The 26,110-nt window shown below is 45.4% G+C and overlaps 1 protein-coding gene across 1 annotated transcript; it reads right to left on the reverse strand.

Annotated features, from left to right (window-relative positions):
* Window positions 1-2,706: 2,706 nt before the first annotated feature.
* On the reverse strand, window positions 2,707-26,110 carry LOC120917808 (fatty acyl-CoA hydrolase precursor, medium chain-like). Its single transcript, XM_040329361.1, has 13 exons — window positions 25,886-26,110; window positions 23,535-23,739; window positions 19,991-20,129; window positions 19,485-19,618; window positions 19,221-19,374; window positions 17,732-17,845; window positions 14,664-14,759; window positions 13,299-13,439; window positions 11,555-11,632; window positions 8,037-8,184; window positions 6,323-6,472; window positions 4,681-4,753; window positions 2,707-3,049 (listed from the first exon to the last, which is right to left on the reverse strand). Exons 1-13 carry the CDS (start codon window positions 25,935-25,937, stop codon window positions 2,884-2,886), a joined length of 1,650 nt encoding a protein of 549 aa, XP_040185295.1. The 5' UTR covers window positions 25,938-26,110; the 3' UTR covers window positions 2,707-2,883.

Consider the following 26,110-nt stretch of genomic DNA (forward strand, 5'->3'; position numbering starts at 1 on the left):
AGGCCGACTTGCGCCGTTCTATCTTAGCTTGCAATGTTTCTGATGGCCGATAGATGGCGCTTCCATTGCGGCCGGCGTAGATTATGTAAATGAGGGTATACGCCGATTCACGAACGTACGCCAGGCCTACGCCGTCGAATTACATCGTTTCCGTAAGGGATAGGCCGCCTAAAGTTAGAGCTATGCTCTAGTGGCATAGCCAATGTTAAGTATGGCTGCCGTTCCCGCCGCAAAATTCGAAATAGTTAACGTCGTTTGCGTAAGTCGTCCGCGAATCGGGATTTACGTAGTTTACGTCCACGTCGAAATCAATAGGCCCGTACGGCGTACTTAGCCGCAATGCGCACTGGGAAATGTAGTCGCCCGGCGCATGCGCAGTGTCAAAAAACGTAAAAAAACGTGAGGTCAAGCCTCATTTCCATACAACACGCCCCCCTCCAAGTCATTTGAATTAGGCGCCCTTACGCCCGCTCGTTTGAGGCTGCGCCGCCGTAGATTAGCAGGTAAGTGGTTTGAAAATCACTACTAGCCTAACTAATTTACGGCGGTGTAGCCTAAACAGGCTAGGCTAGGCCGCCCTAAAGATAAGCCTTTCTACGTGAATCTACCTATTTGACTCAGAGAACGGAGATTGTCTCGTTATTCTGGGAAATTAAATGGATCGTGTCTGCTAGATTGTGGAGTGTTCAATAAGCTGTCGTGGTTGATGGAATGGGAATACCATCTTCATCAATATTCTCATCATCATATTATTATGAACAACATAATCATTTTCATCAATATCATCATATCATTCTATCATCATCATATCATTCTATCATCATCTTCATCATCATATCATTCTATCATCATCATCAACCTCACCAATATCCTCATCATATCAGCATCATCATCTCAATTATTTCCAATGCAGAAATCAGTACCGCCTTTTGTTTTCCCCCACCCACCTCTGTCTGTCCCCACCCATTTTGTGTTCCCCACACACCTCTGTCTGTCCACACCCACCTCTGTCTGTCCCCACCCACCTCTGTCTGTCCTCTGCAACTTTTTTCTGTCCCCGATCACCTTTTTATGTCTCCTCCCACTTTTTTTCTGTTCCCACTCACCTTTGTTTGTCCCCCACCTACCCTTTTTCTGTCCTAACCCACCTTTGTCTGTCCCCACCTATCTATGTACAGCACACTACAAGCCCCTCCCACCAGCCATGATTTGACTGCATTACAGAGGCACAGTGATGATATCATTAGATCTAAAGGTATATGCTGAAAACAAAAATATTTTATTTTTAATTGAATGGGGGTGTTGATGGGTTGGGGGTCAAGGCAAAATATGAACATGTTGTTGGAAAAAGGTGGAAGGAAAAAAAAACAGATGGAGAGAGTGAGGAGAAGACGGAAGGGAGGAACATCAAGAGAGAGATGGAAGGAGAGGAGGCAAAAAGAGAGAGCAGAAGAGATAGATGGAGGGAGAGGAGGCCAGAAGAAAGAGCAGAAGAGATAGATGGAGGGAGAGGAGGCCAGAAGAGAGGTCAGAAGAGATAGATGGAGGGAGAGGAGGCCAGAAGAGAGAGCAGAAGAGATAGATGGAAGGAGAGGAGGCCAGAGGAGAGAGCAGAAGATATAGATGGAACGAGAGGAGGCCAGAAGAGAGAGCAGAAGAGATAGATGGAGGGAGAGGAGGCCAGAAGAGAGATCAGAAGAGATAGGTGGAGGGAGAGGAGGCCAGAAGAGAGATCAGAAGAGATAGATGGAGGGAGAGGAGGCCAGAAGAGAGATCAGAAGAGATAGATGGAGGGAGAGGAGGCCAGAAGATAGAGCAGAAGAGATAGATGGGGGGAGAGGAGGCCAGAAGAGAGAGCAGAAGAGATAGATGGAGGAAGAGGAGGCCAGAAGAGAGATCAGAAGAGATAGATGGAGGGAGAGGAGGCCAGAAGAGAGAGCAGAAGAGATAGATGGAGGGAGAGGAGGCCAGAAGAGAGATCAGAAGAGATAGATAGATGGAGGGAGAGGAGGCCAGAAGAGAGGTCAGAAGAGATAGATGGAGGGAGAGGAGGCCAGAAGAGAGAGCAGAAGATATAGATGGAGGGAGAGGAGGCCAGAAGAGAGAGCAGAAGATAAAGAAGGAGGGAGAGGAGGCCAGAAGAGAGAGAACAGAACAGATAGATGGAGGGAGAGGAGGCCAGAAGAGAGAGCAGAAGAGATAGATGGAAGGAGAGGAGGCCAGAAGAGAGAGCAGAAGAGATAGATGGAGGGAGAGGAGGCCATAAGAGATAGCAGAAGAGATAGATGGAGGGAGAGGAGGCCAGAAGAGAGAGCAGAAGAGATAGATGGAAGGAGAGGAGGCCAGAAGAGAGAGCAGAAGAGATAGATGGAAGGAGAGGAGGCCAGAAGAGAGAGCAGAAGATAAAGAAGGAGGGAGAGGAGGCCAGAAGAGAGAGCAGAAGAGATAGATGGAAGGAGAGGAGGCCAGAAGAGAGAGCAGAAGAGATAGATGGAGGGAGAGGAGGCCATAAGAGATAGCAGAAGAGATAGATGGAGGGAGAGGAGGCCAGAAGAGAGAGCAGAAGAGATAGATGGAAGGAGAGGAGGCCAGAAGAGAGAGCAGAAGAGATAGATGGAAGGAGAGGAGGCCAGAAGAGAGATATGGAAGGAGAGGAGGCCAGAAGAGAGAGCAGAAGAGATAGATGGAGGGAGAGGAGGCCAGAAGAGAGAGCAGAAGATAAAGAAGGAGGGAGAGGAGGCCAGAAGAGAGAGCAGAAGAGATAGAGAAAGAAATGGAGGGAGATGAAAATGTAAAGTGAATGTGGGTTCCTTCATCTTGGGGTGTCATAAAAGAGAAGAGAGAATGAGAGTGACATATAGAGAATCGATGGAGGTCTACAGCTCAGTGTTCCCTCATCTCCTCCAACGTCCCAGAAAGGATCCTACTCCAGAATTGGAACTTGTCCTCCCTTAGCCGAGCCGATGTTTTCTGCTTCAAGTTAATTTCCAAGTATTGTTCCTTTGTGTCATACAGAGGCCACTCTACCAGATCCGGTCCATTGGGGTTCCTGCCAGAAAAAAAAGATTCACATTGTAGTACAGAGCATTATATTCAAAGCATTTGTGTCTCATGATCTATCTGACTCTTATGCCGCGTACACACGATCGGAAATTCCGACAAGAAAACTGTGGATTTTTTTCAGACGGAATGTTGGCTCAAACATGTGTTGCATACACAAGGTCACACAAAATTCTGACCGTCAAGAACGCGATGACATACAACACTACAACGAGCCGAGAAAAATGAAGTTCAATGATTCCAAACATGCGTGTTTTTTTGTGCGTAGAAATTGCATACAGACGATCGGAATTTCCGACAAGAACTTTTCCTGTCGGAAAAATTGAGAACCAGCTCTCAAATCTATGCTGTCGGAAATTCCGACAAAAAAAGTCAGATGGAGCCTACACACGGTCGGAATTTCCGACCAAAAGCTCACATCGGACTTTTCTCGTCGGAATTTCCGATTGTGTGTACGCGGCATTAGAGGTCTATTTATAATAGAAAAAAACTCTAATGCCACGTACACACGATCGGATTTTCCGTTGGAAAAACCTTGGATGGGGGTGCAGAGATGCAGGGTGCTGTGTAATGTAAAGTTACATTTAAACAAATTATTTGTAACAAATATTTTTTTCCTCTTTGTGTATGTTTAGGTGACCAGGGGGCGAGGGGTGAAGATGGGGGGGCGCCACAGGATTAGCTCGCACAGAGCGCCTGAACACCTAAGGCCGGCCCTGACTGTGAGAATGCCCCAATTCAGTGATATCTTTATAGGATTTGTAGATCGTTAATGTCCTATAAAGTTCTCAGAGAAGACCTGTGTTGGATCTGCTGCCTCGTCCTCGGGATCTACCAATCAACATCAATGATTCTGTGCAGGAAGGACCACTAAGGGCTAGATTCACGTAGAATGGCTTAACTTTGTGCGGGCGTAACGTATCCTATTTACGTTACGCCATCCGCAACTTTTACAGGCAAGTGCCGTATTCTCAAAAAAAAGTTGCGGCGGCGTAGCGTAGATAGGCCGGCGTAAGCCCTAATTCAAATTGTGAAGAGGTGGGCATGTGTTATGTAAATCAGGCTTGACCCGACGTGATTGACGTTTTTCACAAACGGCGCATGCGCCGTCCGTGGAATTTCCCAGTGTGCATTGCTCCAAAGTACGCCGCAAGGACGTCATTGGTTTCGACGTGACGTCCAGCCCCATTCATGGACGACTTACGCAAACAACGTAACTTTTTCAAATTTCGACGCGGGAACGACGGCCATACTTAACATTGGTACGCCGCACTTACGCCACCATATAGCAGGGGTAACTATACGCCAGAAAAAAGCCCAACGTAAACGGCGTAACTGTACTGCGTCGGCCGGGCGTACGTTCGTGAATTTGCGTATCTAGCTGATTTACATATTTCGACGCGTAAATCAGCGTACATGCCCCTAGCGGCCAGCGTAAATATGCAGTTACGATCCGACGGCGTAAGAGACTTACGCCTGCCGGATCTAATAGATATCTATGCGTAACTGAATTTAAGAATCAGGCGCATAGGTACGACCGGCCGGACGCAGAGATACGACGGCGTATCTGGAGATACGCCGTCGTATCTCCTCTAAGAATCTGGCCCAAAGTCTTCTTACCCGTTCCATGCAAAGTTGGCCCAGTATCTCATGATGGTTCTGGAGAGGACCTTCTCTTCATCCGTTGCATCACCTTGGCAAGAAAACAACACAACCATTTTATTGACTGAATACACTTTAAATTGAACATTGGAGATCTGAAGACTTAAAAAAAAAAAATTGTTAACCACTTGAGGACCGGCTAACGCCGATATACGGAATGGCACGGCTGGGCACAAGCACGTACAGGTACGTTGCCCAGCTGCGGCACGTTCGCGACCCGGTCCGAAGCTCTGTGACCGCGCCCGCGGGACACGATCGCCACTAGTGTCCCACGATCGGGTCACAGGAGCTGAAGAACGGGGAGAGGTGAGCGTAAACAAACCTTCCCTGTTCTTCTCTGTGGCTTGTCACCGATCGTCTGTTCCCTGTCATAGGTAACGACGATCAGTGACGTCACACGTCCAGCCACGCCCCCCTACAGTAAGAATCACTCCCTTAGGGCACATTTAACCCCTTAGCGCCCACTAGTGGTTAACCCCTTCACTGCCATTGTAATTTTCACAGTAATCAATGCATTTTTATAGCACTTTTCGCTGTGAAAATGACAATGGTTCCAAAAATGTGTCAAAAGTGTCCGATGTGTCCGCCGTAATGTCGCAGTCATGAAAAAAATCGCTGATCGCCGCCATTACTAGTAAAAAAAAAAAAATATTTATAAAAATGCCATAAAACTATCCCCTATTTTGTAAACACTATGGGCCAGATCCACAAAGAAGTTACGTCAGCGTATCTATTGATTCCATGTCAGCTTTTATTGCTGTCTTTGCCACCCTTGGGGGAGACGCACCTTCTTTATTTGTCCTGTTCACCATTATCATCAAAAGTGAAAATAAAAGAAAATCACAAATTTCGGGTTGACACCAGAGTGGGGAACAGTTCTGGTGACCAGTGCCGGCCCAAGACATTTTGCTGCCTGGTACCAAGAATGAAATGCTGCCCCCCCCCCCAAAAAAAAATTACGCCCACTAAAATGCCCCCACATCCATTATTTTATATCGTGATAACTAAAGTGGACCTATCATGGCTCTATACATGTATATAGGAGTATAAAAAGGACCTGTTATGGCTCTATTCATGCAATTAACCCCACAGTGGAGCGGAGAGCGCAACAGGAGGAGCGGTCGGGCGGCAATTAGCCCCACAGTGGAGTGGAGAGTGGAGCTGGCGGAATGGGATGGCGTGCGGGCAGGAAATTTGCTGCCCCCCTGAAAGTGCTGCCTGGTACAATGGTACCATCGGGTCCCATGGTAGGGCCGGCCCTGCTGGTGACACACCAGGATTCCCTCACTTTTAAGGGATTTCATTTCACTGGTTGGCGATGAGACAGGAAGTGAAGGGAAATCTCTGCAATGGGACACAAATGGCAACTGATAGGATATAACCCTACTTTACGCTTTACTGAGCAGCCCCCGAGTGAACCTGAACTTAGTGACAGTTCTCATAGCGGCTCTCCCTATTTTCCTACATCTGGACAGAGCACTACTGACTCCATGTTGACTGGCCTGACTCATCACACTGCCCCCCCCCCCCACACATCTGAGCCAAAGAAATCCCCCCATAAATAATCCCCCTCGATGGCGGCATTGTGAGTTCTGCTTACCGGCAAAGAGAACACCGTCTCTCAGGAAGGGACCTCCAAACACGTAGATAATCTCATCCACGTGATCCGCCTTCACAAAGTCCGGCCGGACTCCATCAAACAGGGACGGGCGGTGCTGGTATTCATAGAAATAGACAGGAAGTCCGGAGTCTGTTCAATAAGAGATGGAGAGTCAGGCCAACTTCACAAGAAATGCTTCCTCCTACCTGCAGCAGACTGATGACATCATCTCAGCTTAGGCAAAGTCAATATACCAGTTACTTACATATACATATCTCAGGTCATGGGGTTTTAATTTAATCAAGGCCACTGAGTGTAGCCCATCATAGAAGGTTTTTTGAAGCTGACCCTATCCATGAGATAATGATCTGAATTAGTTTTACCAATCGACCAATCGACATTCCCCCCTTGTCTCTTCCCCGCTGTCAGTAAACATAGAGGGGCAGATCCAGGTAGATCGGCGCATTCTTCCGTCCGGCGTATCGTATCTATGATACGCTACGCCGCCGTAACTTAGTTTTTTTTTTGGTATCCTGAAAGAATTTCCGCCGTAAGTTACGGCAGCGTAGCGTAACTTAGGCGGCGTAAAGGGCACGCAATTCAAATTAGTTTAAAGGGGGCGTGTTTTATGTAAATACGTCTTGACCAGACGGAAATTACGTTTTTTTTCAACTGCGCATGCGTCGTCCGTAGGGGTATCCCAGTGCGCATGCTCGAAATTAAACCGGAACAAGCCAATGGTTACGACGGTGACGTCATTCTAGGCAAAGCCCTATTCGCGAACGACTTACGCAAACGACGTAACATTTTCAAAATTCGACGCGGGAACGGCGGCCATACTTAACATAGGATACGCCTCATATAGCAGGGGTAACTATATGCCGAAAAAAGCCTTACGGAAACGACGTAAAAAAATGCGCCGGCCGGACCTACGTTCGTGGATCGCCGTATCTAGCTAATTTGCATACTCGACGCGGAATTCGACTGAAACGCCACCTAGCGGCCAGCGTAAATATGCAGCCTAAGATACGACGGTGTAAGAGACTTACGCCGGTCGGATCTTAGGGAAATCTATGCGTAACTGATTCTACGAATCAGGCGCATAGATACGACCCCGCACACTCAGAGTTACGACAACGTATCCGGAGATACGCTGTCGTAACTCGTATCTGAATCTGGCCCAGAATCTCTCTGGTAGACCTCTCATTAAAATGGGAACAGTAGAAGTTCTTGTAGTGAACCTGCAACACCTCCAGTCCTCAGCCTCTCTTCTCATTATTATCACTACGTTTGGCTCAGATCACACAATCTACAATGGCTCATGTGGTCCTGAACACACCCAGAGACTCCTCTGCTGCTCACTGGCCTTTTGTTACAGCAAACCGGAATGGGATTTGGAATGTTAACTTTTCTGTCAGATTGCGAAACCAAAAATAAAAATTAGCTGTGCCAATGCCTCAATATGTGTATTTCTTATAATCATCAGCTCCATCTAGTGGCCACAATGCAGCATTTTCCTGAAATACCTTAATCAGCTTAATACTGCATTATGACCACTAGATGGAGCTGATGATTATAGAAAATACACATATTGAGGCATTCACACGTCAAATGTTTTATATATATATATATATATATATATATTGACCTTACAATCTAGAGACAAGTATCTATTTATGTGGTTAATAATTTGTGTATGGCAGGGGTCCCATACCACGGTGATAGTTGGCGACTTTACGTGCAGGTACAATGAACAGAGCATCTCCGCAGAGATCCAGGAAACGGTCACGGAATGCAAACGGATCGCTGACATCAGAGAGATATTCATCCAGGACAGACGGGAGCACATCAGGGCTCAAATTCTACAAATGATAGAAATATATTATAATCAGAGCAGTGATAGAAGGTGGATATGAAACTGTAACCCTCACCATGTGCATTAGAGGCTGCAGCAAGTTAGATAGAAATCCGCCCCATTTCCTTGAAAGAAGATGCCCAGCATCATCTAGCTCTTTCCTCCCCAGGCTGTTCCTGGCCCGCCCCTTTCATTCATTGGACGTCAGTTCTTTCATTAATGGAGGTTCATGAAATATGTTCTAAAGATCTGTACCAGTGTACTGTCACATTTAAATGCTGTGTTATCACTGAAGAAGCCACATATTAAATGGTGAGTGGATGTAAAACCGAAAATTTGTATTTTTTTTTTATGTCACAATGTAGAGTATAAGATTTCATATCATCTGTGCCCAATCTTGCCACACAGAGTTAATCCAGCTCTGAGCAATCCTCTTTTATTGTTCAGTGAAATAAAACAGACTTACAAAGAAAAACCTTAGTCCGTTCCGCCCCCTTGCTGTGAGTGACAGCCGCGTAAAGACACTCCCCCTTGCTCGGGATTGGACAGATCACCCGTCCAATCCCGAGCAAGGGGGAGTGTCTATACGCGGCACGGCGGAAAACACTACAGCTATTCAAATGAAAGATGTAATGTTCCCCACCCGTATTAACCAAGCGGCGGCGGCGTTGCGGCGTAGCGGCGGCGTGGGGGGGCTGAGTATTCGGCCAGGCATCGGGGGCATTTGCAGGAGTACAAGTACTCCCGCAAATACTCGGTATCGACAACCCTAGTTGAAACGTGTCTGAGTTTTTAGGATGACTTTATTATAAAATGATCATGCAATGTTGTAAATGAACTCATACGGCTGTATTAATATGTACATGTTTTTAAACTACCGTATATCACAGAACTCATGTTTTGATTTCATGAGATGTTCTCTCTGTGGAAAATCTTTTTCAATAAAATACCTTTTTGATACCATAGAACATTATTATTATTTTTTTGCTGCAAATTAAAGCTCCTTGGGGTATCCTTGCTAAATATATTATCAATTGGGGTGTGCACCCCTTATAACCTACAATTAGTATCACTCTTCCCTTGCTAACTTTCTGATATAACCACAACGGCTGACATCTACTCAGGATTTTGTGGTTAGTTTATTTTCATCTTAGATCTCACCTAATCCAATAAAGGTAAGAACAGGTGAAATTATTATTATTGTTTTCCAGCAGCTCCAATGTGGTCTGCGCAACGTAGCGCTGGATCTGGAAGGTGACAGTGGAGGGCGCCGTGGAACAGAGTGGACACTTTGGGCCAGATTCACAAAAGAGATACGACGGCGTATCTCCTGATACGCCGTCATATCTCTGTGATCCGCCCGTCCTAACTATGCGGCTGATTCATAGAATCAGGTTACGCATAGATAGCCCTAAGATCCGACAGGTGTAATTGAATTACACCGTCGGATCTTAAGATGCAATTCTAGGCCGGCCGCTAGGTGGCGATTCCATAGCGGTCAGCGTAGAATATGCAAATGACTGGTTACGGCGATTCACGAACGTCCGCGTTACCCGTCGCTCTAACTTTACGTCGTTTCCGTCGAGATACGCCGCGTAAAATTAGGGCTGAGCCCTAGGTGTTCTAAGCAATGTTAAGTATGGCCGTCGTTCCCGCGTCGAAATTAAAAAAATCACGTCGTTTGCGTAAGTCGTCCGTGAATGGCGCTGGACGCCATTTACGTTAACGTCTAAACAAATTACGTCCGTGTGACGTCATTTAGCGCAATGCACGTTGGGTAATTTTCCCGACGGAGCATGCGCAGTAAGTTCGGCGCGGGAACGCGCCTAATTTAAATGGTGCTCGCCCCATTTAAATTAGGCGGGCTAGCGGAATTACGTTACACCGCCGCAAGTTTACAGGTAAGAGCTTTGTGAATCAGGCACTTACGCTGTAAACCTGCGGCGGTGTAACGTAAATCAGATACGTTACGCTGCCGCGGAGCAACGTAAATGTACCTGAATCTGGCCCTTCATGCTTTCACATATTTGCATTTATATAAATAATAAATTAGCAAAGATCTTTGAAAAACAGACATACTAAACAGACTTGTGATGTCATAGTAGATGTCATGTATTATTAGTGTGATAATTATCCTCCCAGTGCAACCTGAATAGTTGCATAGGACACTACAGAACAATATACTGTATCTGTTAAATAAATACATTAAATGAAGAAACAAATTACAAACAAATAAGATAAAATAAAAAATGAAGAAACAAATAAAATAAATAAATTGGAAGTATAAACAAAATAAAGTTAAATCAATGTTATAGAATACACACGTGCAATTAGTTTTGGTTCCAAATTCGTTTTTGAACGGATTTAGACAAATTCATCAATTTGAAAACATCCGAATTTCCGAATTGTCAGAAATTTGAAAATTCGAAAATTCTAAATTTCGGAAATTCGAAAATTAAAAAAATCCAAAAATAAGAATGAAAATCCAAAAAATTCAAAAGAACGAAAATTCAAAAACTCGAAAATCTGAAATATTAACTAACTAATAATAACTTAACTATTACTAATTATTAAATTATAGGTATTGTAATTTCCTTTCAATTTTGCCTGTTAGTGAACGTAAGAAATACGAATTTATTCAAAGTTACAAATTATCCGTAATGACGAATGCCGTATCTAAACAAATGGAAGGTAACAAATGAATAATAGTAAATAACAATAATAATAATAATAATAATAATAATAATAATATCAAAACATATTATTATTTATTATTATTTCATTCCATTTGTTTAGATGCAGCATTCTTCATTTCGGATAATTCGTAACTTCAGATAAATTTGTATTTCTTACGTTCACTAACAGCCAAATTTGAAAGAAAATTCCAAAACCTGTTTAAATTATTTTTTATTGTTTTCACATAAATAGAAGAACTTTACATATTTACTTTAAAAACATTTTTTAAATTCACTAATCATTTTAAAATTCATAAGTTCCTCATACACATAACATTGACATATACAAACGACATATTACAACCATACAATAAACACTTGTGTGGGTACCGAGCTGGGTCCAACCTTCCAAAATTCCAAAACCTATAATTTAATAGTTAGTTATTATTAGTTAGTTATTATTTCGAATTTTTGGATTTTTGTTCGTTCAAGTTTTCGAAATTCCTTTCTCATTTTCGGATTCCCGAATTTCCAAATTTTTGAATTTCAAATTTACGAATTCCGAATTTTTGAATTTACGAATTTACGAAAGAAACCGAATGAAACTAAAAACAGACATATTTTTCGGTAGTGTACATGTCTATTATATAATTAATTTGAGTTTTGTGCCGCTAAACCTTTATGAACCCCACCGTAACTCACCAGCATGATAAGTTTTTCGAGCGCCTGCTGTACCAACTCCCTATTCATTCCTTCTGTTATTTCCGTCATATTGAAAATCTGCCGACACAAAAAGAAAGTCACACTCCTATGATGTGATAATAACCCCCTCCATGAAGAACACGGGGAGGGGGAACATTTTCTGTGGAATAAACCTCTATACATTTTGGAGTGGATTTATAAAAACTACTTGCAAAGCTATTTGCCCTGACAGTTACGAGCATGACTCCCACAGGCAGAGGCATGATGGGACTTGTGGTTCCACAACAGCTGGAGGGCCGCCACTTTGACACCCAATAAACAACTAATTTGATCCCTCCTGTATTGAATTGTATTGTAACTGTACTGTCTTCCCTGATGTTGTAAAGCGCTGTGCAAACTGTTGGCGCTATATAAATCCTGTATAAAAATAATAATAATAATAATAATAATAATAATAATAGAAGGAATTTTTTTTATTTTTTTTATTAAATAATCAAAAATAAAACAATACTATGGCCATTAGATGGAGCTGATGGTCACTGTAAATTCATCATGAAAACCATTGACTAGAAATGATTACTCATTGAGTGTGGATGGGGGGTCTTTCAGAACATTAGGGGCCCAGCTGCTTTTTCTTTTATGGATCAGAGAAGGGTCAGAGCCTCTGTCAATGTTTTATTGCTCAGAAGCAGGGCTGCCTTTATAATGGGCACCCCTGGGAATTGCCCAGGAGCCCTAGGTGCTTGGGGGCCCCATGATAATCTTGCCAATCATACTTGTTCTGGATTTGCTGGGACAGTCACGCTTTTTACTAAGCTGTCCCGGGATGGCTGTGTCCCAGAACCTGTACTGTGCCCTCCTGTCTCCCCCATACCGCGTTCTTTGCGTTGTCTTGTCTTTGATTTATGGCATTTTTTTTATTGTTTAAAATCGATTTTATTGAAAGTACTAATTAATCTATACTTAATTCATTTAACTATTTATACTTTGCTGTGTAAATTAGGGCAAGCTGGTAGGGGGCCCCAGAGCATTACTTTGCCCAGGAGCCCATGATGCTATTAAGATGGCCCTGCTCAGAAGGACACATCCAAGAGCGGCTGAGATTGCAGCACTCAATCACTTTGAACAGCCCCCCCCTAGCATTTTTGGTTGTGGCCACCTTGAGAAGGGGGCAAATGATTGATGTAGCATTTACATCCTGGAATCTATCTGCCCTTAGCTCAGGCATACATGCAGGGAGGTGTGCTTAGCTGACAAAACCCCTCATCCTCTCCTGAAGACTCCTGGGATGTATGACATCATTTGCCTAGGCAAGACCCCAGGAAAAAACTGAAGAAATGTCAAAAATAAAAGTTTAGAACAAGTAAATATGATATACAGTACTTTCCTATCTATTTACTAATGCTAACAGGATGAGAGTTACAAATAATCCATGTTATTGATTGGGAGAGTGAACACATAATTCTTGTCTTGTGGAAGCCTCTGTTACATTGTTCTCACTCTCTCAAGGGCAGGGGGGTCTCACACTGGCGGCCCTCCAGCTGTTGCGAAACTACAAGTCCCATCATGCCTCTGCCTGTGTGAGTCATGCTTGTAACTGTCAGCCCTGCAATGCCTCATGGGACTTGTAGTTTCGCAACAGCTGGAGGGCTGCCAGTGTGAGAGCCCTGGCTCTAGAACCTTGTGAATAGCAGGTCCCTGTCTGGGTGATGATTGACGGGGGATGGGGTATGGATGATATTACCAGGGGCAGAATCCATCCAAATTCATGGTTACAGACGCCCAGGAGGAGGGGGACTCGGTTGCTCTCGTTGTTGGCCAAGATCTCCTCCACTGGTTTAGTAAGGAAGACGCCGTCCACGCAGATCGGCAACGGCAGGAATCCCTGAAGAAAAAGAAAGACGTGATGGATACTGTGCAGAGTCACAACGCTTCAATAACATCCAACTACACTGCATGGCCGTCCACCTAAACTGACCAGCCGGGCAAGGCGAGCATTCATTAGAGAAGCAGCCAAGAGGCCCATGGGAACTCTGGAGGAGCTGCAGAGATCCACAGCTCAGGGGGGAGAATCTGTCCACAGGACAACTATTAGTCGTGCTCTCCACACATCTGATCTTTATGGAAGAGGGACAAGAAGAAATTAATTGGTGAAAGAAAGACATAAGAAGTCCCGTTTGTGAGAAGCCATGTGGGGGACACAGAAAACATGTGGGGGACACAGAAAACATGTGGGGGACACAGCAAACATTGGGAAGAAGGTGCTCTGATCAGACGAGACCAACATTTTACTTTTTGGCCTAAAAGCAAAACACTAAAGGGCAGATCCACGTACATCGGCGCATATTTGCGTCGGGCGTAGCGTATATAAGATACACTACGCCGCCGTAACTTACTTTTTTTTTCCGAATCCTCAAAGAAAGCACGCCGTAAGTTACGGTGGCGTAGTGTATCTTTGGCGGCGTAAGGGCGCGCAATTCAAATCGATGTGATGGGGGCGTGTTTTAAGTTAATACGTCATGACCCGACGTAAACAACGTTTTTTTTTTTAACTGTGCATGCACCGTCCCTGGGGGTATCCCAGTGCGCATTCTCGAAATTAAACCGGAACCAGCCAATGCTTACGACGGTGACGTCATTCTACGCAAATTCCTATTTGCGAACGACTTACGCAAAAAATTCTAAATTGTACGCGGGAAGGGCGGCCATACTTAACATTGCGTACGCCACCATATAGCAGCTTTAACTATATGCCGGAAAAAGCCGAACACAAACGACGGAAAAAAATGCGCGGGGCCGACATACGTTCGTGGATCGCCGTAAATAGCTAATTTGCATACTCTACGCAGATTTCGACGGGAACGCCACCTAGCGGCCGCCGAAAAATTGCATCTAAGATCCGAAGGCATACGAAGACGTATGCCTGTCGGATCTAGCCGAGATGCCGTCGTATTTTGTTTTGAGGATTCAAAACAAAGATACGACGTGGGAATTTTGAAATTACGCCGGCGTATCAATAGATACGCCGGCGTAATTTCTTTGTAGATCTGCCCCCTGGTATCTAAAGATACGCAATGCAGCTCTGAGCCTGTCCTTGAATTTGACGTACCAGTTTTTCAGTGGCAGACAAGATCTCCTCCTCCGACTTCAGCTTTAGGCACTCCACCACCGAGGACACGTCACAGCCGGAGACCTCCGACACCACCTGCAGGGAGGGCACACAAATCCCCATCAGAAATCTCATAAGTAAAAACTTTTGTAAAAAATTTGATTTAAAGAATTGTGACAAAAAAACTGCCGATAAAGTGAGCCTGTCATGTGTAAAAGATAATAATAATTAAAAAAAATTGCTGTTAATTTATATAGCTTTAACATTTTCCATAGTGCTGTACAGCAAACACCAAGCGATTCCCATTAGTCTCTGCACCAGAGGAGCTCACACTCTAATGTTCCCCCACAGTCACACACTGTTATTATCCACTTATATAGCTCCGACATATTCCATAGTGCTGTACAGAGAACACTGAGCCAGTCCCATCCATCTCTGTTCCAGAGGAGCTTATACTCTAGTGCCCATTCCTTTCCCGCTTAAGTTATGCAGATTGGTCATACGGAGCCTTCCAAACTCACTGGGATTTTGATTTTGGAACTTTTTTCTAGTTAGCTTACTTCATATGGAATGCACGATGTAAGGTTTCCACTCTGAAAAAAATCCTTCCTGTTGAGGTGGTGGTGCACAACATTCTGAGTGAGGTTGGAAAGATTCTGGGTCTTGAGAAGGACAGGTGGGGCGGTTGAGGGCCTGGGCAAAGGTGTGGAGAAATATCAGATCTCCGTAGCTGCTGTCTGTCAGTCTCTGGGTGTGCGGCTTTCTTTCTGTCCTTTCGTGTCCCCTACATTTTTATATAAGATTGGATTTTAGGAAAAAGGCTGCATGCATGGGATCAATGTGTAATGGTTTCATAGGTGTTTTAGGTGGAGGTTATGGCTTTGTTTAGGTTGTTATATTTCATTTTCTTTATGTTTTTGCTATGCTGATGTGAGCTATTTTTGTTTTTATATATATTTGTATATATTTTGTATATATGTAAATATGTTTTTATTATGTTTGCAAGATTTTTAATAAACAAAAATTGACACTCTAATGCCCATTCCTTTCCCGCTTAAAGGGGTTGTAAAGGTACAATTTTTTTTTCCTAAATAGCTTCCTTTACCTTAGTGCAGTCCTCCTTCACTTACCTCATCCTTCGATTTTGCTTTTAAATGTCTTTATTTCTTCTGAGAAATCCTCACTTCCTGTCCTTCTGTCTGTAACTACACACCATAATGCAAGGCTTTCTCCCTGGTGTGGAGTGTCGTGTTCGCCCCCTTCCTTGGACAACAGGAGAGTCGGGACACTCTCTAAGTTGCAGATAGAGAAAGGAGCTGTGTGTTAGTGGGCGTCCTGACTCTCCTGTTGTCCAAGGGAGGGGGCGAGCACGACACTCCACACCAGGGAGAAAGCCTTGCATTACTGTGTGGAGTTACAGACACAAGAACAGGAAGTGAGGATTTCTCAGAAGAAATAAGGACATTTAAAAGCAAAATGGAAGGATGAGGTAAGTGAAGGAGGACTGCACTAAGGTAACAGAAGCTATTTAGGAAAAAAAGTTGTACCTTTACAACCCCTTTAAAGTGGAGGTTCACCCTAAAAACAAGTATATACCATTCAATCCAGCATACTCCTGACATGTACAGTATGCTGTTTGTTTCTTTTTTTTCGGTTTACATACCGTAGTATAGGTATTTTCCCCCCGGCTTCTGGGTAGTGAATCCCGCGGGAGTGGGCGTTCCTATTCAGAGACTGACGTATGACAAAAGCTTCACCCCGGCGCATAATGCGCATCACCAGTTTCCGAAAGAAGCCAAACGTCGAGTCAGCTCTATACGGCGCTATACGGCGCCTGCGCACCGACGGTCGGCTTTTTCCGGAAACTGGTGACGCGCCTTTTGCGCCGGGGGTGAAGCTTTTGTCATACGTCAATCACTTAATCTCTGAATAGGAACGCCCACTCCCGCGGGATTCACTACCCGGAAGCCGGGGGGAAATACCTATACTACGGTATGTAAACCGAAAAAAAAAAAAACAGCATACTGTACATGTCGGCAGTATGCTGGATTGAATGGTATATACTTGTTTTTAGGGTGAACCTCCGCTTTAAGTTATGCAGAGTGGTCATACGGAGCCTTCCAAACTCACTGGGATTTTGATTTTGAGACCTTTTTTCTAGTTAGCTTAGTATTCCGTTACTTCATATGGAATGCACGGTGTCAGGTCTCCACTCTGAAAAAAAAATCCTTCCTGTCGAGGTGCTGGCGCACAACATTCTGGGTGAAGTTGGGAAGATTCAGGGTTTTGAGAGGAACAGGTGGCGGCCGGGGGCCTGGACAAAGACTTGGAGGAATGTCAGGTCCTCATAGCTGCTGTCTGTCAATCTCTGGGTGTGCGGCTTTTCTTTCTGTCCAATCACGTCCCCAAGTTTGTTATATAAGGTTGGATTCTTTGGAAAAGACTGCATGCATGGGATGGGATCAGTGTTAGCCTGGGGGGTTGTTTAGGTTGAAGTAGGGTTGTGTTTTGCATAGTTTAGTCGTTTATAGATATTAGAATTATATTTCTTTGTATATCGTTCTATTTATGTTATTTACGGGGGAAAAAAAATTCCCTTATTTGTTGATGTAAGTATGTTTGTTTTTGTTTATTTATGTATATATTCATTTATATTTATTTGTTTGTATATATGTAAATAGGGTTGTATTATGTTGTATGTTTGTAAGATTTTTAATAAACAAAAATGTACACTCTAATGCCCCAACACAGTCACGTATACATAGTGACGTATACCACAGTGCTGTACAGAGAACACTTAACCATTCCCATCAGTCTCTGCACCAGAAGAGCTTACACTTCAATGTTCCCCAACAGTCACAGATTATTATTATCCATTGATATAGCTCTCACATACACTGCAGTGCTGTACAGAAAACAATGAGCCATTCCCATCCATTTCTGCACCAGAAGAGCTTACACTCTAATGTCCCCCTACAGTCACACATTATTATTATCCTTTTATATAGTTCTTATATACTGTCCACTGCACAATTATTGTACAAAGCAATGTATGATGGTGGACTTACATCACGGTAGAAGGTGAGTTCCTCCGGCTTACTGACCGCCATCCCCGGCATCTCCACCGTACCGCTCTCAGCGATGGCTTTGTGAAAGAGTCCTTTTGTTAAAGGAGAGAGCACCTAGAACAGGGAAGGATAATAAATACCGTGTGTCCTATGTGTCCAATGTGGCAGGGGTGTGTGTCCTATGTGGCAGGGGCGTGTGTCCTATGTGTCCAATGTGGCAGGGGCGTGTGTCCTATGTGGCAGGGGCGTGTGTCCTATGTGTCCAATGTGGCAGGGGTGTGTGTCCTATGTGTCCAATGTGGCAGGGGTGTGTGTCCTATGTGGCAGGGGCGTGTGTCCTATGTGTCCAATGTGGCAGGGGTGTGTGTCCTATGTGTCCAATGTGGCAGGGGTGTGTGTCCTATGTATCCAATGTGGCAGGGGCGTGTGTCCTATGTGTCCAATGTGGCAGGGGTGTGTGTCCTATGTGTCCAATGTGGCAGGGGCGTGTATCCTATGTATCCAATGTGGCAGGGGTGTGTGTCCTATGTGGCAGGGGGTGTGTCCTATGTGGCAGGGGTGTGTGTGTCCTATGTGGCAGGGTTGTGTCCTATGTGGCAGGGGGTGTGTCCTATGTGGCAGGGGGTGTGTCCTATGTGGCAGGGGGGTGTCCTATGTGTACAATGTGGCAGGGGTATGTGTCCTATGTGTCCAATGTGGCAGGGGTGTGTGTCCTATGTGTCCAATGTGGCATGGGGGTGTGTCATATGTGTCCTATGAGGCATGGGGGTGTGTCCTATGTGTCTTATGTGGCAGGGGTGTGTGTCCTACGTGTCCAATGTGGCAGGGGTGTGTGTCCTATGTGTCCTATGTGGCAGGGGTGTGTGTCCTATGTGTCCAATGTGGCAGGGGTGTGTGTCCTATGTGTCCAATGTGGCATGGGGGTGTGTCATATGTGTCCTATGAGGCATGGGGGTGTGTCCTATGTGTCTTATGTGGCAGGGGTGTGTGTCCTGCGTGTCCAATGTGGCAGGGGTGTGTGTCCAATGTGGCAGGGGGTGTGTCCTATGTGTCTTATGTGGCAGGGGTGTGTGTCCTGCGTGTCCAATGTGGCAGGGGTGTGTGTCCTATGTGTCCAATGTGGCAGGGGGTGTGTCCTATGTGGCAGGGGGTGTGTCCTATGTGGCAGGGGTGTGTGTGTCCTATGTGGCAGGGGGTGTGTCCTATGTGGCAGGGGGTGTGTCCTATGTGGCAGGGGGGTGTCCTATGTGTCCTATGTGGCAGGGGTGTGTGTCCTATGTGGCAGGTGTGTGTCCTATGTGGCAGGGGGTGTGTCCTATGTGGCAGGGGGTGTGTCCTATGTGGCAGGAGGTGTCCTATGTGGCCGGGGGTGTGTCCTATGCCTACATACTTTATGGATAGGTGTCCCGCATTGCCTTCTCAGAAAGTTGGGAGGTATGTTTTAAAGTATATTTATATTGCCTCAAATAGTCGACAAGTTGGAACTTACCAAAGCAGAGACGCTGACTCCCCCGGCGGACTGCCCAAATATGGTGACAGAGTTCCGATCACCCCCGAAATCAGCGATGTTCTCCTGCACCCAATGGAGGGCCGCTACCTGGTCTATAAAACCCAGATTACCGGGTAGCTCATTATCTCCGGTACTGGGGGGGGGGGGGGGGGGAGAGAAAGAAATACATAAAAATAATTAAAAATCGGGACCTTCATGGGAGTTTTGCTTTTTTAACTTAGGAGGAAACATTTTGACCTTTACCTGAAAAATCCCAGAATTGCCAGTCGGTATTGAATGGAAATGACAACCACGTTCTCGTAGATGCTGAGCGCAGAACCATCATAGAGACTGGCTCCACCCAACACCAGCCCGCCCCCGTGTATGAAGAGCATGACCTAAAAACACAAGAATGCGGGGTGACGTCACAAACTGATACAAAGTACAAATCACTATCACTCACTCGACTGGCGTACGTACATTCGTGAACCGGCGTATCTTGCTCATTTACATATTCGACGCGTAAATCAAGGTAAACGCCCCTAGCGGCCAGCGTAAATATGCACCCAAGATACGACAGCATAGAAGACTTACGTCGGTCGTATCTTGGCAACAGTGAGGCGTATCTCATTTTAAGAATGCGCACAAAGATACAACGGCGCACATTCGGACTTACGACGGCGTATCTACTGATACGTCGGCGTAAGTCTCTCTGAATCTGGCCCATCGTTTTTATCACCAGCGGCCTCCTCTTTTGTTGCGATACTCACAGGTAACTTTGATTCCTTCTCTCTGTCGCTCGGAGTGAATATATTCAGATACAGGCAATCCTCCGACACCGGGGGCATCTTAAATGTAGATTTGTAGTAGGTGGCCATTCCCTCCATCATCCCCATGTCCTGCAAACACCTGAAAGACCAAAATACAAGACGCTGACGTGGACGCGGATGATGATGATGACGCAGACGCAGACTATACCTGGATTGTGTCTCTGCTGCTGTAATGTGCAGGCTGTGCGATCAGTTTGGCAGCCGGGCCCTCCTATACAAGGCTGCTAATAGGAGGGGTACAGCCGGCCCTCCTGTACAGGGTCCGGGCCCCATTAGTTCAGCAGGGGGGATGCCCCATAGTTTTAGTGCTACAGGGCAGCTCTCCTGTGCAGAATCACGTATATATACATGATTTTGTACTTCCGCCTACAGGGGGCGCTGGTGGGACGCTTCTGCTGTGATTATTCACAGCAGAAGCCAATCTGCGGGTGCCGGGCACTGGACATCCCCTGGCACCCGCCAATCATCGGTAAGACACACAGAACTGAGATCTGCCTATGTAAACCAGGCAGATCTCCATTCTGACAGGGGGAAGGGGTGGATTCTGTGTTCCTGCAAAGCAGGGAACAAAATCCTTCTTTTCCCCTAGTAAAGGCACCTCACACAGTACTCCAAAACACTGGCTAGGCACGCAGTTAACCCTTTGATTGCCCCTGATGTTTAACCCCTTCCCAGGCAGTTGCATTAGTACAGTGACAGTGCATATTTTTAGCACTGTATTACTGTCACTGGTTCCCGCAAAGTGGCAGATGACCCCCTCGCATCTAACACTTTCTGTGCCCTTATTCCTCGGACATCTAGCAGCTTTTACACTCAGAAGTTTTATGCCCCAATCCCTATGAATTCTAGCATTTTTATGTCTGTACCCCCCTGACATCTAGAGATTATTGTGCCCATATCCCCTTGACATCAGTTTTTGTGCCCATATCCCCTTGACATCAGTTTTTGTGCCCATATTCCCATGCCATCTAGCAGTTCTTGTGCCCATATCCCCATGCCATCTAGCAGTTCTTGTGCCCACATCGCCTTGGTGTATACTAATTTTTGTGCCCATATCACCTTGGGATCTAGCAGTTCTTGTGCCTATATCCCCATGCCATCTAGCAGTTCTTGTGCCCATATCCCCATGCCATCAGTTCTTTTGCCCATATCCCCATGCCATCTAACAGTTCTTGTGCCCATATCCCCATGCCATCTAGCAGTTCTTGTGTATATATCCACATGCCATCTAGAAGTTCTTGTGCCCATATCCCCTTGGTAACTACTAATATTTGCTCCTATATCCTTTTGGCATCTAGCAGTGCCCATTGCGCTCATATTCCTTTGACTGCTAGCAGTTATTTGGTTCATATCCCCTTGGTGTCTAACAATTAGACACCAAGGGGATATCGTAACACCTTGGCATTTAGTACTTTTTATCCCCATATTGTCTTAGTGACTAGTAGTTTGTGTGGACATGTTCTCCAGTTGTCTGAGGATTTTTGTTACTACAGCGCCTTGAAAAGTATTCATACTTGACATTTTCCACATTTTGTCAAAAGTAAATGTATTTTATTGGGATTTTATGTGATAGACCAACACAGAGTGGCACATAATTAATTGTGAAGTGGAAGGAAAATGATAAATGGTTTTCCAATTTTTTTTACACGCAGTACACACACACACACACTCAGTATACATACACACAGTATACATACACACAGTATACATACACACAGAATACACATACACACACACACACAGTATACATACACACAGAATACACATACACACACACACACACAGTATACATACACACAGAATACACATACAAACACACAGTATACATACACAGAGAATATACATACACACAGAATACACATACACACAGTATACATACACACAGAATACACATACACACACACACAGTATACATACACACAGAATACACATACACACACACACACACACACACACAGTATACATACACACAGAATACACAGTACACACACACAGTATACATACACACAGTATACATACACACAGAATACACAGTACACACACACACACACACACACACACATAGTAAACATACACATAGAATACACAGTACACACACACACACACACACACACACACACACACACACACACAGTATACAAACACACAGTATACATACACATAGAATACATACACACAGAATACACATACACACAGAATACACAGTACACACACACACACACACACACACACACACAGTATACATACACACAGTATACATACACACAGAATACACATACACACAGTATACATACACACAGAATACACATACACACAGTATACATACACACAGAATACACACACACACAGTATACATACACACAGAATATACATACACACACAGTATACATACACATAGTATACATACACACAGAATACACATACACACAGTATACATACACACAGAATACACATACACACAGTATACATACACACAGAATACACATACACACACAGTATACATACACACAGAATACACACACACACACACAGTATACATACACACAGAATATACATACACACAGAATATACAGTACACACACACACACACACAGTATACATACATACATACACACAGTATACATACACACAGAATACACAGTACACACACACAGTATACATACACACAGTATACATACACCAAGTATACATACACACAGAATACACAGTACACACACAGTATACATACACACAGAATACACAGTACACATACACACACAGTATACATACACACAGTATACATACACATGGAATACATACACACAGTATACATACACACAGAATACACATACAAACACTGAAAAGGTACTGGAGAGGCGGGGCAGCAATAATCTTGGGATTTTTAGACCAAAATTATGTCGGTAAGGGACATTTCAGGGACAGATGTAAAAGAAAACATAGATATTTACATACTGTCCCTGGCTTTACTGAGGCTGGCAACCCTGATGGGGCCCCCTAGTGGCATGGGGCCCTCGGGCACTGCCCAAGAGCCTGAATGGTCAGTCTGCCCCTGAACGCATTCCACAGATTCAGGTAAGTAAAACTGGGAGCTGGGGGGGGGGGGGGGGTGGCAATCGTTGGATGTTTTTTAACCTTAATGCATAGAATGCATTAATGTGAAAAAACATGAACTTTTACAACCCCTTTAAAAACCTTCGGAAAGAGGTCTCACTCCTTCTGCTGCATTCTCAGTAATGTAGAATAAATAGCAAATCTAGAGATTAATAAGAGAGACCCCATCACAATGGCCCTGGGGAAGGTGGGTGGAGCTGGAACCCCCAGCATGGGGATCGGACTTCCAGGGTTGGTGTAGGGATCTGGTGGCTGACTCAACCGGCATCCACCCAAACCCGAAACATCTGTTATTGGCGGATTGATCTGAACCCTTTTAGAAGATGGGGCAGAACACATGAAGAGGCTCAGATGGTGAATTCCTGACACTTACATGGGAGGATATTGGGAGGCGTCTCGGGTGGATTCCCAGGGCTCGATCGATTCCGGATATGCAAATCTCAGTGAGCCCACTGGAGGCTTGGCGAAGGGGATCCCATAGAAAGCATCTGCAGTTCTTGGAGTTTCCTTTACCGGCTCGATGACCCCCCGGAGCTTCCCGTACTTTGTGTCCACCAATGGCCTTTCCTCTGCTTGGCCTGAAATCAGAGAAAACACAGAGAGAGATTGCTCACCGTCCTCCCTGGTGATCCCATTCCCAGTCTATATTGAATAACGTGACAGTGTAACCCTTCCAATCCGGGACACGTGGTCACCCTACCCTGGGGGTCACCATCTACTTTCTGGGCTCAGAGATGACACAATCATGCTGTATATCCTGGTGCCTGTATAGTTCTTGGGTGTCTTCACTAATATCTGACAGATCAGCTTCTGCTGCAGATTCTCACCTTGCTAAAAAGTTACAATGTGCAGTCTGATCACTGGGGGAGGGGAGACTGGGGAAATGCTTCCTCCTACCTGCAGCAGACTGATTACATCATCACAGCCGAGGCAAAGTCACTGACTGGAGCTCAAAGATGGCTTTTTGCTTTTTAATGATAAAAGGTGGAGATGTCAGAGAAATTATACAATTATACCCCCCCCCCCTCACTACAGACTGCTGGGGTCCAAGGGCCACAACACAACAAGTACTAAAGGGCCACAGGTTGGGCACCAGGGATATCGAGTGTCTCATGCTTATTATCTACTGAGAGATAACTTCAATCCCTCAGATAAGTCCTTCTGTAAACTGGATTCCTGACAAGTAAAAGATATTATTAGCATTTATTAAATGCCCAACTGTAGCAAAATCTTTTCTATTTCTGGATCTGTTGGGAGCTGGGGGTTCTGGATCTGTTGGGAGCTGGGGGTTCTGGATCTGTTGGGAGCTGGGGGTTTCTGGATCTGTTGGGAGCCGGGGGTTCTGGATCTGTTGGGAGCTGGGGGTTCTGGATCTGTTGGGAGCTGGGGGTTTCTGGATCTGTTGGGAGCTGGGGGTTCTGGATCTGTTGGGAGCTGGGGGTTTCTGGATCTGTTGGGAGCTGGGGGTTCTGGATCTGTTGGGAGCTGGGGGTTTCTGGATCTGTTGGGAGCTGGGGGTTTCTGGATCTGCCTGGAGTTGGGATTTTAAGGATCTACCTGGAGCTGGGGGTCTCTGGATCTGCCTGGAGTTGCAGGTTTCTGGATTTGTTGGGAGCTGGGGGTTCTGGATCTGTTGGGAGCTGGGGGTTTCTGGATCTGTTGGGAGCTGGGGGTTCTGGATCTGTTGGGAGCTGGGGGTTCTGGATCTGTTGGGAGCTGGGGGTTTCTGGATCTGTTGGGAGCTGGGGGTTCTGGATCTGTTGGGAGCTGGGGGTTTCTGGATCTGTTGGGAGCTGGGGGTTCTGGATCTGTTGGGAGCTGGGGGTTTCTGGATGTGCCTGGAGTTGGGATTTCCAGGATCTGCTTGGAGTTAGCTGGGGGTTTAGGCTTTGGAACTGCCTGCAAATGGAGATAACTGCTAAAACCACTCTGGAGCTGGAAGTAGCACAGAGCTCGCAACCATATTATACATGTAGCGATTGTGTACTTTATGGTACCGGTGCTAGTTAAATTTTAGGGTAAGAGCAGAGTGTAGTTAAACTCTGATCCAGATTGTTAAGTGCAAAACAGGGTCTCTGTCTCAGTTGGGCTGTGCTGTGGGCTATTCTGTTGCGTTGGGGTGTTCTTCCAACCCCGGTGCTACAGGTGGCAGCAGTGGAGTCAAGGTTTGGGTGCTCTTTCCCAGCAGCCAATCAGGAGGGTTTGACCTCGTTGTGCATGCTGGGGAGGGGTATTTATGAGGCAGACGCCATTGGTTCTGGGTCTTCTTCGTCCAGTGTGGCACCCAACTTTAGGGTTGCCACATCACGGCGCCCCAGTGTTATGGCCTACCTGGACAGGGGCATGCATGCCACGTCATGTTCCTGGTTCTGGGACCATGTTGGCCTGGAGTATCTGAACAGCGACGGGGACCCAGTGATCGACTGGGTTCCCACCTTTGAGGATCCCAAGCTGTACTGCTGTTCGGTGGGGAGTCAGTCTGAGGAGCGCCATTGAGAGGCTGGCGATCCAAAAGGGCTTCGACAAACCACCGGGGATCAAAGTAGCCGGACACTGAGGGATTGATCACCTGTCAGTCGGTACCTGGGCGGCAAGTTGAAGGAGATCCAGGCGTAATTCACCGAAGGAGGCATATCTCCAATAATTCCATCCAGAGGGGACTGGGGAGATCACTAATTGAAGTATAGAAGACAATCATATACATTAGGTGACCTGAGATCTCACCTGTCCTGAGGAGGACCAATGAGGACAGGCAGAGGAGAGCGCACACCTTCATCGTTCCTCCGCCGTTCTTCTCCAACCTGCAGTCAGATCTTCTGATATTTGGAATGAGATTATTATAACTGTTGAGTATCTCGGAGTGTTGCTGATGGCCCCATGACAGGACAGACACGCCCCTCTGTACATATAATCTTCACAAGCGCAATCAGCAGATTTATGAGTCTAAAG

Source organism: Rana temporaria, chromosome 11 (genome assembly GCF_905171775.1).
Source record: "Rana temporaria chromosome 11, aRanTem1.1, whole genome shotgun sequence".
Taxonomy (NCBI): Eukaryota; Metazoa; Chordata; class Amphibia; order Anura; family Ranidae; genus Rana; species Rana temporaria.